This window comes from Biomphalaria glabrata, chromosome 14, assembly GCF_947242115.1.
Source record: "Biomphalaria glabrata chromosome 14, xgBioGlab47.1, whole genome shotgun sequence".
Lineage (NCBI taxonomy): Eukaryota > Metazoa > Mollusca > Gastropoda > Planorbidae > Biomphalaria > Biomphalaria glabrata.
In genome coordinates, this window is record NC_074724.1 from 25,661,603 (window position 1) to 25,676,260 (window position 14,658).

The window sequence follows — 14,658 nt, forward strand, 5'->3', positions numbered from 1 at the left end:
CAATTTCTAATCTAGATATAACATATAAGTCTATGGATTAAACAGAGTTCAGTTTTTAAGCACTATTTAAACTTTTTTTTTGTCTGTAGGCCTACATTTCTCTTTAGCGCGAAACTTGCTTTTGTAAACATTGTATAAAATATTTTTTGTTTGTTTGTCATCTGAAGCCAACATTGACTGAATACGTGCTTTTGTGTGTACCAATTTCTAAAAACAAAATGAAATTATTATAACTTTATTTATACCATTATTTATAACATTATTATAACTTTATTTATAACTATATTTATAACTTTATATATAACATTATTATAACTTTATTTATAGCATTATTATAACTTTATTTATAACTATATTATAACTTTATTTATAACATTATTATAACTTTATTTATAGCATTATTATAACTTTATTTATAACATTATTATAACTTTATTTATAGCATTATTATAACTTTATTTATAACATTATTATAACTTTATTTATAACTTTATTTATAACTTTATTTATAACATTATTATAACTTTATTTATAGTTTTATTATAACTTTATTTATAACATTAATATAGTTAAGGTAAAAACAAAAAAAAGATAAGATAAGAGAGATAACAAATAAGAGATTCGATCAAAAGCAACACAGAGCTTCTGAAATACTTGAATATTGAAAGGAGAAGCCAAAGAAAAGTCAATGATTGGAAGTAAAATTATTTTTGTAGTGGTGGTGACGGGGACTTAGACTTAGGTCCTCCCGCGCCGTTCGGCGCTTTGGGCGGCAAGCTGTCTCCATAAAGATCTGTCATTGGCAATGTCTGAAGCCTCCTCCCACCTGGTGTTCACTGTTCTGAGGTCCTCCATGAAAGTGTGTCGCCAAGTAATACGAGGACGTCCCTGTTTGCGCTTTCCTCGTTTTGGCTTCCATGTATCGCAACTTTTGGTGTGCGTAATTCATTTTGTAGTAGAACATGTCCCGCAAACCTCATGCGACGCTCTGTCATAACCTCACTAAGTGTTCGACTCCCAGTTTGGAATAGGATTTTCTTTGTTTGAGACCCGATCTGTGTAACTGACTCCCAAAATCCGTCTCAGCCGTTTTTGTTCAGCCACATTTAGTGGTGACGGGAGAGGTTTTAAAAATTAAAACTAGAATAATTTTCAGGCCAGGAATATGTGTTTGTGTGTGTGGGAGGTCGATAGAAGCGGACAGTTCTAATTGAACGTAACAAATTACAAATCATGGGCCAACATTATGTCAGGGAAGAGTTAAAATTGGGGGGGGGGGGCGGAAAGTGTTTTGCCAAAATATTATGTGAGCATTTGATGCTTAGTAAGCAATAAAAAAACAATTGGCACATGCCGAAAATCATCAGAAAGCTTATGAAATATGTCGATAAAGAGCTGAAAGGTCGATGTATACTCAGAGATTGTTTGTTGGATTATTTCCTAAAGGGTAGGGTGGAGGGGGGTGGAAATAATCGAACTCAAGAGAAAGAAGTACGGACGTTAAAAGCAAACAAGGACCAGCCGAAAAGAAATCCCAGAGCGTATCAAAAAATTCAAAATAACTGAAAAGCACAAGTCTAGCCAGACAGTATAAATTAGACTGTTTGTTAAGGTGGAGAGTTGGGGGGTGGGGAGGAGAGAAGTGATACTCGAACTGACGTGGCGGTCCAAGTTATACGTATGACTGTGACATAATGGGGGAGTTAACTATTTCTGAGCTGTTGTATTGAAAGGAGTGATTCCCCTTAGAAAGTTTATAGATAGGGCATGTCAAGTATTGTAAAGTGTATTTCGTTGCCACTTGCTCCTGAACTTAACCACGGGACTTGTGTTGTGGGCCGTATATATATTTTTTTTTCTTCTGTTAGTTTAGTTATTGGTCGTGTGTCTTGGGGTACTCGGGAGAAGTGTGCCCTGCTCTGGAGGTCTTTAGGCTAAGTATATCTTTAATCATTATTGTATTTTATATATTGTGATTAATTAGTAGATATAGCCTCAAATGATTTCCAGGCAGTACATTTTTAACCCTGATGTTATGCATCCTGGGGTACTCCCAAACGTGACATATTTTTCAAGCCTTGTCTCTGAGGGATTCAACTTTGTATTGAATCATCAGATAGGCTTTCCCGAACGGATAACTATAAGTGGGTTTCCCTGAAGCTTATAGTTCATCAAGATCTTATTTTGGCTAAAAGTGGCTGTGTTGGCCTGAAACCTGTGACTCCAAAGTGACCAAAAGTGGTCGTGTGTTGACCTGAGGCCTGTCTACACTGAGGTGTGATTTCTAGAATGTGACGATAGTGTATAGATCTATATTATATTAAATGACTAGGGCGGTGTGCCATACTATTTTTGAACGTGTAACGTTTGTTTATTTTGTGTTGAGAAGGCATGTGAGTTACGGCCAGTTTAATTGACGCATAAAATGATATTGATTCTGTAGCTGGAGAGACTATTGAAATATTGCAAACTTTAAAATACCTTGGTAATATCCTAGACCAGTGGTCTTCAACGGGGGCGATATCGCCCCCTAGGGGGCGTTTTCGAGATTTTGAGGGGCGCTGAGCGCCAAAGGGGTGGTAGGGGGGCGCTGGGCACAAAATGGGGCGGTAAGGGGGCGCTGGGCATAAAGGTGGAAAGAAGAAACTAAAGGTGCTCTAAAACAAAAAAAATTAAAAAATTCTTCAACATCAAAGCTGGGAAACTAAATATAGACAAATTATAGTTAACTTGCTTCTAATTTAAGAACAGAAACAGCGTTAGAAATTGAGTTCGGGAGTCCCATTTTCTATTTTTAAATTCTTACTCTTTTGCTTTGATCGGTGAGTATTTATTGTCCTTGGATCTCGCGCGTCTAAACGTTTAAGATTTGATAAACAAACTAGGTAATACGCCTTTTAGATTAGAGTTTATTTTATCTACATATGTTGATATGTAAATGTTAATTGCAAAAAACATTAAAGGTAACATTTAATAGAATAATTTAACTTTTTAAAAACACAAAGCATTGATAAAATGTTGTTACGAAAACTCACTGGTATGTCATGCATGGGCGTAGCCGGGGGGGGGGGGTTCTTGGGGTTCAACCCCCCCCCCGAAATGAAATCCCCCCGAAGGGGGGGGGACGGAATTAAGTGACTGATTTTTGCTTTCATTTTGTTTATTTTAGGTGAGATTTTAATACTAAATCATCACTTACCACACACAGCCGAGGCAGTTTTTAGTTAAAAACCCTCTACCAGGGGGTTTTGAGTTTAAATCCCCCTACCAGGGGGTTTTGAGATTTTAAAAACCCCTATCAGGGGGTTTTGAGATACAAATCCCTCTACAAGGGAGCTTTGAGTTTAAAACCCCCTACAGGGGTTTTTGAATTTTAACCCCCTACCAGAGGTTTTTGCAGTTAAATACCCCTCTTCTATAAAACAAAACAAAAAAAAAATGCAAACAACAATCCCCGAATCCCAACAGCACAGTTGAGGAAGATTTTGATTTTAAAACCCCATCCAAAATTTACGATAACCCCATCTTCAATATAAAAAAGCAAATTACACACTCAAAATTCTATGAGCGTAGCCAAAGGGGTTTTGAGTTTAACCCTCCTCCCCCTTCCAGTTGGGGTTTGAAGCTAAAAAGTACCTCTTCAATATAAAAAAAAGCAAATTACACACTATAAAATCTATGAGCGTAGCCAAAGGGGTTTTGAGTTTAAATCCCCCTCCTCCAGATGGCTTTTTCTTTAAAGTTTAAAACCCCTCCAGATGGTTTTGAGTTTGAAATCCCCCTACAGAGAGTTTAGAGTTGAAAACCTCTCTCTTCAATATTATTTTAAAGCAAACTACAGTCACCAAATTCTATGATCGTAGCTAAATGGGGTTTTGAATTAAAAACAAAACAAAAAAAAACCCAGAGATTTTTTAGTTTAAAACCCCTCAACAGATGATTTGGCGAAAAAACTTTCCTTTTCGATATAAAATCTAAAGCGAAATACAGGCCAATTCCCCAAAAAACCCTCCCCGAAAAAAAATCCTGGCTACGCCCATGATGTCATGTAATATTTCCTTGAGATTTAGTGAATTGCCACTAGAAAAAAGTAAGTTCCACTTTGATGGCATTTTCAGATGAGGTTATGAAACCAAGTCGGCTTCACGAACATATAGCGATATCCAAAAATAATTTAAGAATATTCATGAACAATTATAAAAATCTACAATTAAAACAATATTAAAAACAAAAAAAAAAATAGCAAAGCAGGATATGTTTTAATGGCTTCTTAGAAAAATGCATAGCTTTTTTAAAAATACTTCTGATATTGTTGAAAATTGATTAAAACTAAATTTATTTTAAAACATATGTAACACAAAAAGACTTTTTTACTGTTAGAGATGAAATATTTTTCAAAATTGTCTAGTTATGTAGCTTATGGGGACATAAAGGAAACCATCAGTGGTTGGACGCTACAAAGACTTCATGGGTAATATAGAATAAAGAACAAATCTATTCACTATTCACATTGTGAGTTATGATACACAAGAAAAGTTTAGATCGCAATTTCATTTCTATTTGAATCTAATTATAAAACTGTAAATAAAATACAAACCCATGCCGAAAATAAGTGCATCTTTCAACAGTTTTGTGAAACAAATGATGAAAAAGGTGTTATCTTGTTGTAAAAAATTGTTTTATATGGTAGGCATCTAATTTAAATGAATGAAACGAACCTCCGACTGCTAGGAAAGAAATTGACTTTCATTGATTATATCATTTTCTCTTTTATCAAGATATTAAATCTATTTGAAAGAGTTTTACAATCTCTTTTTTTTTTTTTAGTTTTGGCAGCTTGTTTAAAATAATAGACAAGTTAACATTTACATAATTATCTTATCTTATATAATACAGACGTTACTTCAAAAAAGAAGATGATTACGTCCTACGTCCTAATTGCCACAGTTTGCTTCCAATAAGTCCCTTACAGTACTTCTAACTTGAAGGAATAATGGACATTCCAAATACATATGTTTCTCATTATCAGCATTTTCAAGATGGCATAGTATATATTGTTATTTTACAATCTCACATCACTTGTTTATTGACAAATGAATTAGTGCCCAAGGACACCTATATCTATTCCATTTACATTCGCTTCTAAATATATATATATATATATATATATATATATATATATATATATATATATATATATATATATAAATGACAATTATTAAACATCTGTTACCTACGTTCAAAGTGAGTTGCATGAAAAACTAGATTTACAAAACTATGTCTTCAGTAAAAAGAATCTAAACATAGGAGGCACACAGTGGCGTATCTAGGGTGGGGGGAGGTTTTTTTTTGTGCTTTTTTAATTAATTAAATTAAATATTACGCAAAATGCAGCGGCCCCAAGAGATGTCAAGCCCCCTGGCCCCCAAACGATGGAAATTCCTAGCTACGCCCCTGGAGGCACAACAGAGATGTGGCTGCATTTAAATGTTTCAGTAAAATTCCAAAACTGTGGTCGAAATTGGAATGATGTTTTAGCTTTTCAGTAAACATACATGGTTAACCTAGATTTAGTGCGAAACAAAGTTAATGAATAATCAAAGAAATAGATTGGATGTAGCCAATAGAGGAGACCTTCGCCTTGCCTTGGCTAACTTAAAGCGTGAAATTTCTAATATTGTCAGACTGAAGGAGGCACAAGGTTCCCATTAGCTTAATTTCATTTTGTAGTGAATTCAGTAATAGTAATACTTATATTAAAAAATAAAACTAAATTGACAATTAAACCTAAAAACAGTAGACCCAAATATTCTTAGGATTTGAAAGAAAGTCTTTACAATTAATTTTTGTGTGTAATCACTGCAAATTATTTGACATAATTTTTGCATAATGGCTGTTTTTGCCTTTCATTCCGAAGATTACGGCTGAGTCCAGTGTATCACATAACTACGCAAACCAAACTGCGACCTACATATTTTCACGAATTTTATGCAGACAAAGCCGTTGTATCAAATGTTTGTCCCGCAGTTTTTGTAAGAGCTCTCGAACGGTTTCTCTCAGAGGCTATCTGCAGCCAGAGAATGCTGCCAGGTACTTTCCTCTATGCCAGTGAGAGCGAAATGGCGCCTGAATAAATCTTTATATCGCACACGGGGGAGGGGGGCACATCTGTAACTCAGTCCTCCTCAAGGCTCGTCAGTCATAGGCCAAGGAGTTCACAACAATCGCCTTTGGCATGCGGTCGTCTTCCAAGCGGGATAAGTGTTATTGACAGCATAAAAATTAATAAATAGATGATATTTTGTTCAAATTTGCTTTCTCATGCTTCTTCATAACTGTTTTTCTTAGAGGGGGGCGGTGGCGGATTTTTTTTAAAGAAAACATTCGAAAAGGGGGCGGTAGGCCAAAAAAGGTTGAAGACCACTGCTCTAGACAATAAACTACATTTTAGTGCAAATCCTATACTCTTAAACGAGCAATTCTTGTATATATATATATATATATATATATATATATATATATATTTTATTTCAAAAACGGCTCTAACGATTTTCTTTAAAATTTCAAGGTATGTGCATATTAGTGAGAAAAAATTTCTCAACTCATTGGCCACATCGGGAAAGCTCGAGGTCGACCGTTATATCGGTTTGAAAATGGCTCATTATCGAAAAATTAATTTTGGCTAGAATGTTTTATGAATGAAAATTTTCCATGACGTAAACGGGAAAAACGCTGCTTACGTCACTAGGCTTATCGCAGTACACTAAAATATTTCTTTGCAAACAAGAACAAGTTTTAAAGAACCATTAGACCTAATTAAACATTTGCGCACCATCTTACTGTAGATTGATTTATTATAGAACTATGAAAGAAAAGTAATGAAATTAAATGTGCCGATGTATGATTAGTTATTGTGTTTTAAGAGCTTAATAAATTGTTTATTCTTTAATTGCGTAGAGTGGTGTAGATACCTTTTACATTGTTGTTTATTTTGCTGGTGACCTCCAGCTGTCTCGTTCTGTGCTATCTTCTATGTCAGCTAAGGCAAGTTGGCGCCTAAATTGGTCTTTTAAGCGTTACGGTGTTACGTCGACCACTTTTTAGCTCACCAAAAAAGACTGCCTTTGGCATACGTTCGTCTGAGATTCGTCTCCCATACAGGATACTGCTCTGTCCAGCGTAACTGTCGGACTTAAAGAATTCCATCTATACAAAGGACGCGGATACACATTTGAGACCAAAATAAAATCTGCTGCCGAGGACAGACGCAGACGCTAAAAGAAAATCTTAATCGATCACCGCGGACAATGGTTATGCTTGCCCTGTATGTGGCAAAATATGTAGGTCACAGCTGCAATCCTCATTAATTTTCGGACTCGAAGACAAGCCTTATTATTATTATTATTTTGCTGGTGAATTATTACCATGTGTTCATGCTTCGGTGTCTACTGTCCTGTACCAAAACAAAGGAAATGGTTATAACACAGCTTCTCTGCGCCTTACTTGCGAACTTCTTATAGTCCCACAGTCAGGCTGGGCAGGGCACGTATCCCGTATGGGGGACGAACATATTTTTCGGCGTAACAGAGGTGCCCCACGGAAACGTTTCTTTAGAAAACTAATGCAATGATTTAAGTCTATTAAGAAAAAATTTGCCATTTTACTTTGTCACAAAGTGCCTATTTTACCCTATAACGTAGAGATTTGCGTCACTTGATGTTTCGTACTAAAGCCATATAGAATGTATACTAATTCCATAATTAAATGTCTGAACGTAACCATCTGAGAAGTAACACTGCAAAGACTTTCTTCCAAGCCAATAATAGTAGGCCTACAATAGTTATACGCAAAAGATGGATTGTAAAACTATAAGACGGATGTGAGCTGTGGTTGGTCTAGACTATAGGAGGACTTAAGAGACTTTATATTTAATCGCCATGTGCAATTACACTTAGAACTAACAGAACACTAAAGCAACTCTTCAGATTAGTAGTCTTTATCTGATCGTTCATTTTCGTAATTACAACAATAGCCCAATAGTTTTACGCGAAAGAAGCAATGTAAAACGTTAAGACGTGAGCTGTGGTTTTCTATAGGCCTACTGTTAGGGGGACTTTCTATTCTAATCGCCATGTACTATTACATTGAGAACTGACAGAACGAAAAAGTAACTCTTCGGATTGAGTCTTTACCCAATCGTTCATTTTCGTAATTACAACAATATTCCCAAAATGACTTCGGGTATATATCCTTCCTTCAAAAATTATTCATCCGAGCGAGGCTCGGTCACCTGATATTACTGATTATATCAGCAAAAAAAGGGCAGCAAAGATTACGATTACTAAGAAAACTGTCCTCGTTTAATGTTAGCGAAAAGGCCTTGGCTATATTTTATCACGCTCACATCTGCAATATTTTAAGTTTTTGTATCACTGCCTGGTATATATATATATATCCTCGGCAGAGGATTTGCTTTTGGTCTCAAATCTGTATCCTGCGACCTTTGTGTGTGACATTCAGTTGTCTCGTTCTGAAGCCGCATGCAACCAGGTGCTCTCTTCTGTGATAGCTAAGGCAAGTTGGCCTTTAAAGCGTTTCCGCGAGGCACTTCTGTTACGTGGATCCCCTTTCAGCTCACCAAAAAAAGACTGCCTTTGGCATACCTTCGTCCCCCATACGGGATACGTGCCCTGTCCAACGTAACTGTCGGACTATATATATTGCATTTAAATGTATTATTCCTTACCTGAAAGATCTGAATGTGTTTAAGTGAATCACTTTATAAAAAAAACAACATGTATCTAAATCAAAGTAGATTTCTACATTCACCACAAAGCAGCCACTAGTAGTATTCATTTTCTTTATGAAAAGATAGGGCGGAGAGAGAGAGAGAGACACGTGACGATGTTCATATGTCATCACTTCCTGTTTGGCGTTTGGTTTTGCCATCGCGAAGTACGCCACGTTTTGTTCCTTTCTAAATTTGAATGAATTGAAAAAGTGTAAAAAGAAATAATCTGAAAATAAAATTTATCTTAACTCTTTCTCTCCGCAATTATTTTTCTCGTTCCAATAGTATTATTCGTTTTGCTCATTTGTATTTCACTATCCTGTTATGATTAAACTTTTTTGTTTTTCACCAGAAAGTGTTCTATTTGGTATTGAATTATAGGAGAATGCATGCTCTTTTTACACAACATAAATTAAAGTTTATAAATAAAAAAAAAAACAATTTAGTTTAATGGGGTCAAATCAACGTTGGCAGCGTCAATTAGAAGAGAAAGAGTTAATCCACACAAAGTCTTGTATACATACATATGAAACAATATTTGTAAAATTGTAATATACATTTTGAAATCTGATTTTAAATACAAGTTAAGAAGGTTACGAAGAGTCTCATACTCTAATACACCAGGGCTACTTCACAACACTAACTATAAGATTGACTATTAAGAGGCATATATTAAAAGGAACACCATTTGTAATAAAAATTACTTTTTGCCTACTTAACTTTATAGACGATAAGGGGAAATGTGAATGACATTGACATCATACCAACAATGATATATACAATTTTTGTATATTCAATTTTTGTGGCAAAAACTTTTTTTTAACCTTGTTTGAACAAAAAAAAAAATTTTAGTACTTTGCTTAGAAAATACAAATTTCAGTTTTTTAATGCAAAAGGTAATCGTTTATCATCAGCACAACATGATGGTGATGTCACATTTTTAAAAACTTATTTTTAACTTTTTAACATATTAATTGACGAACAGTAGGACAGCACAACAGCACGAAAAGCTGTTCCCAACAAAGACCTCTAAATAAAACAATACCTTATTACATCTCTTCTGCTATTGTTTTCAAATACTACAAATTGCAAACTAATTTATTCTGTTTCTTGTTTATAGCAGGCATCAGACGAGAGGCTTAACACTATACTGGCTACAAAGCCAACACTAAAGGAACATGTTACCTTCTTCGACATTGTTTACTTTTTTCCTTTTAAGCATAATTACCTGTAAGTATTTACCTCACAAAACATGTCATATCTAATTTATTTTGTCATCTTCCTGTAACAAGAACAACATTAACATACTTTTAAAAAAAAAAGACTATACCTACTTTTTGCACGTATTGAGCGATTTTTTTTCTCTTAAAAATGAATGAATGTTAGATTTAAAAACATTTTTGTTACCCCGCCCCCTTTCCCCATCTCCTCGAGAAAGAATCCTGGTTAAGCGAATGTATCGATCTAGTACACCTTTTCATAGTCCAATGATAAGCATTTGGATCTAGACTTCGAAGACAACGCGCAGCATTTTCCTGAACATTAATTTATTAAACTCTTGACTCAATAAAGCCTGACATTCAGAAATACCCTAATGTAATAGTCCTTTCAAGAATATAATAGTCCTTTCAAGAATATAATAGTCCTTTCAAGAATATAATAGTCCTTTCAAGAATATAATAGTCCTTTCAAGAATATAATAGTCCTTTCAAGTATGTAATAGTCCTTTCAAGAACGTGATAGTCCTTTCAAGAACGTGATAGTCCTTTCAAGAACGTGATAGTTTTTTCAAGAACGTGATAGTCCTTTCAAGAACGTGATAATCCTTTCAAGAACATAATAGTCCTTTCAAGTATGTAATAGCCCTTTCAAAACCGATGTAGGACCTAGACCTATATTTACTTTCTAGCCAAATTTAAAGTTATTTATTTTTCCTTTGAAAACTTATAACGTTCAAACTTTAGTTTTCATGGTGTGGCCAACGAGCCAGTAAATCTTTTCTCAGCGATATACATCATCAATTGTTACATTTCTAGAAAAATCGTTTGAGCTGCTTTTTTAATATCAGCTGTCCGCCCACCCACATAGGTTCCTCCATGAAGGAGTGACTTGATTAAAGGTATTGTAAAAAAGACATGAATACATGTACTTACTATACCAAAAGCTAACATCAACAATATACAAAATTTGATTCGGAACGTAAATTGATAAGAGACACAATACAAATTGAAATATCTTCTGTGCTATTGAATTTTATTATATATATATGTTCAATATACGCCCAACGGCTGCAGTGTCAAAACGGTGTTACGCTATGTTGCTAATGTTTTTATTTTAGTTTTCGATTTTCAAGTTAATGGCGACGTGTTACGTTTTGTTATATGATGAGACTCTTCCAAACCCCCACCGCTTCGTTCCCCAACGGGGCCATACGGGTAGTGATGGTCCGACCACGGGTGAGGTGGCACATTATAGGCATACGGAGGACCCCCAAGTTGGCTCGGCCTCCGGCCTCGCACGGTTCGGGAGACCCCGTGTCGATGGCTCAAGGGACCGTGTCCGATGACATATCGGGTGTGAATACATGATCACTTCGGATAAGGCGGGACTCCGGACAGGAGGGTTGATGAAGAGCCAATCTTTCATCCTGGCCACGGATAAAAGCCTTTCCCTGGTCAAGTGGTTCATAAAAGGGTTTCGGTTTGAAGACGTGCACTTTCTAGAGTGTACCATCCCGACACCCGATTGAAGGCACTTTGGTACGACAGTTGGGCATTCTTCGTATAAAGGGCCTTGAGCTTCCTAGGCAGCTGAGTAGACCAGACCAAGAGAATGCTTGGTGGAAGCTTAATCGTGTGGAACAGGCCGTCCTAGCCCAGTTCTGAGTCTGTCACTGTCCAATAGGTGCTTACTTCTGATGGTTTTGAGAGAACTACGACACATATTGTCGCCACTGCATAGAGGACGAAAAAAAACAGTATACCATATTCTGTATGAATGTCGCGTTCTGTATGAATGTCGCGTTCTGTATGAATTGTATGAATGTCGCGTTCTGTATGAATGTCGAGTTCAGTATGAATGTCGCATTCTGCTTGAAGGACGATCGGGACAAGGATTTGATAGAAAGAGAACTGGTTCATGTGCTTCATTAGGTCAAGGGGCAAGGCGACCTTAAAACTCACTGCCCGAGGCCATGTCACGTGCTCTAAGAAAGTAATTCTCAACATGGTTCGTTACTAATGGGAATTTTGATTCGGTTCAAGAAGGCTAAGCTCGTGCGTTAACTTGAACAGAGATTTGTTTGTTTTTTACTTGAACAGAGATTTGTTTGTTTTTTACTTGAACAGAGATTTGTTTGTTTTTTACTTGAACAGAGATTTGTTTGTTTTTTACTTGAACAGAGATTTGTTTGTTTTTTACTTGAACAGAGATTTGTTTGTTTTTTCAATTTTATTTCTACGTCAACAAGGGGACGTGGCAGCTGAGTGGTAAAAGCGCTTGGCTTCCGAACCGAAGGGTGTCGGGTTCGAATCTCATTGACGACTGGAAATTTGAATTGTGGGATGTTAAAAACGTCATGAATTGAGTAAATGACCTAGATGGGGAAAGTGAAACTGACACTCTCCTTAACCGTTGGTCATAGAAACAGATGACCTTTACACCACTACATCTTTACATCGCAAGAACTGAAATGGGGAAATTACCCTTTTTTACGTGTACACATTCCACAAGATTGTGCTTTCAGTAATGTAGAGCCTGAACTTGAAAAATGAGCTGGTACTTTTCTTACATCTGAACATCCTCCTGGAATAGAATCTTTCAATGTATAATCACGAGAGAGTGTTGACAAGGTACAGATTCAAAGAATACACATTAGTTAAAGTGAATTTAAAGCCTTAGTTAAAGTGAATTTTAAGCCTTAGTTAACAGTGAATTAAAGCCTTAGTTAAAGTGAATTTAAAGTCTTAGTTAAAGTGAATTTAAAGCCTTAGTTAACACTGAATTTAAAGCCTTAGTTAAAGTGAATTTAAAGCCTTAGTTAAAGTGAATTTAAAGCCTTAGATAAAGTGAATTTAAAGCCTTAGTTAAAATGAAAATAAAGTCTTAGTTAAAGTGAATTCAAAGCCTTAGTTAAAGTGAATTCAAAGCCTTAGTTAAAGTGAATTTAAAGCCTTAGTTAAAGTGAATTTAAAGCCTTAGTGTAGTGACCTAATAAAACACTACAGGAAGACATGTCTTGAAGCTAGGCTTTATTGAACAAGAATGACAAAACAGTTCACATAGCACAGTACACACACACACACACACAAGCTGACCTGGACACCATGACATTTTGACACACTAGAACAGATCAGTTCACAACACACAACAGGAAACATAAATACACAACACTTAGTTTAAGAGAATTTAAAGCCTTAGTTAAAGTGAATTTAAAGCCTTAGTTCAAGTAAATTTAAAGCCTCAGTTAAAGAGAATTTAAAGCATTCCAAATGGGAAATTTTTTTGTTATTGGAAAAAAATTGTGTGGAAATGAAAGCGTAAAAGTAAAAGTTTGTAAAAACTGAATTTGTTGTTGGATGAATTTATTTCTAGTTGTTTCCAGTCAACTTTCAAATCCCTCAGCATCGCTAGAGAATGGTAATGTAAAACTGACTTTTAATGTACCAACGAGCCTTAGAGAAGAATTAGTTGTCATCAGACTAGATCGTGGTGATGGAAGTCGATCACAAAATATTTTATTCATCTACAAAGCTGACTTTAGCACTAAAGTTGAAGCGACCTTAACAAACAAGTTAACTGTAACAACTTCAGCCTCAGAAAGAAAAGTTGAGATCGCAATATCAGGTGTCCAGTCAGGTGATGCAGGCATGTACCAGTGTTGGGATGGTGCAGGAGCTTCTGGAACTGTGCTACCTAACTGTGGTCATAAACTGATTATTGTTAGTAAGTATATAGGTTTCTGGAAATAAATTTTATTATTTAATGAAATTATTCAATTGATTAAAATGTCTATAATATATTTTTAATTGTTCAAGTTGACCATCACTACTTCTCCAACTTGGGGTGGACAAAAAAAAATTAAAATTTAACAAGTTTGTACCTAGAACAATTAAGCCTTTTTCACAATTAAATCAGCAGTGGTTAATTTTCACAAAAAGGCTTTTATATTCATCCCAACATCTATACTATAAAGTAGAAAGTAAGGCATACGGTATATATATATATGTATGTATCATGGGCGTAGCCAGGGGGGGGGTTGGGGTTCAAACCCCCCCCCCGAAATGAAATCCCCCCCCCTTGGGGCGGGGTCGGAATTTAGTGAATGATTTTTTGCTTTAATTTTGTTTATTTTAGGTGAGATTTTAATACTAAACCATCACTTGCCCTAGCACAACCAATGGGGTTTTGAGTTTAAAACCCCCTACCAGGGCGTTTTGAGTTTAAAACCCCTTACCAAGGGGGTTCGGGTTTTAAAACCCCTACCAGGGGTTTTGAGTTTAAACCCCCCCTACCAGGGGTTTTGAGTTTTAAACCCCCTACTTGGGGTTTTTGCAGTTAATTCCCCCTCTTCTATAAAACAAAACAAAAAAAATGCAAACGAAAATCCCCTAATTCCAAGAGCACAGTTAAGGGAAATTTTGATTTTAAACCCCCCTCCAAAATTTACGATAAACCCCCTCTTCAATATAAAAAAAAAGCTAATTACGCACTCAAAATGTTATGAGCGTAGCTAAATGGGTTTTGACTTAGTTTTGAGTTTAAACCCCACTTCAGCGGGGTTTGAAGGTAAAAAATACATCTTTAATAATAAAAACAAAAGCAAATTATACACTCAAAATGTTATGAGTGTAGTCAAAGGGGTTTTG

General features: G+C 35.7%; 1 protein-coding gene across 5 annotated transcripts in view; it reads left to right on the top strand.

Annotated features, from left to right (window-relative positions):
* LOC106072553 (hemicentin-1-like) overlaps positions 1–14,658 on the top strand; it is a 73,543-nt gene that overhangs the window by 12,890 nt on the left and 45,995 nt on the right. Inside the window, exons 1-3 of one of the 5 annotated variants that reach the window (XM_056009718.1) lie at positions 1,719–1,925; positions 9,912–10,021; positions 13,385–13,735. In XM_056009718.1, the coding sequence (XP_055865693.1) occupies positions 9,970–10,021; positions 13,385–13,735 (403 nt within the window). In that variant the 5' untranslated portion in view covers positions 1,719–1,925; positions 9,912–9,969. Of the gene's footprint in view, positions 1–1,718; positions 1,939–1,993; positions 2,276–9,911; positions 10,022–13,384; positions 13,736–14,658 lie in introns of those variants that run through there. The other 4 variants (XM_056009720.1, XM_056009721.1, XM_056009719.1 and 1 more) reach the window with 4 other exon arrangements.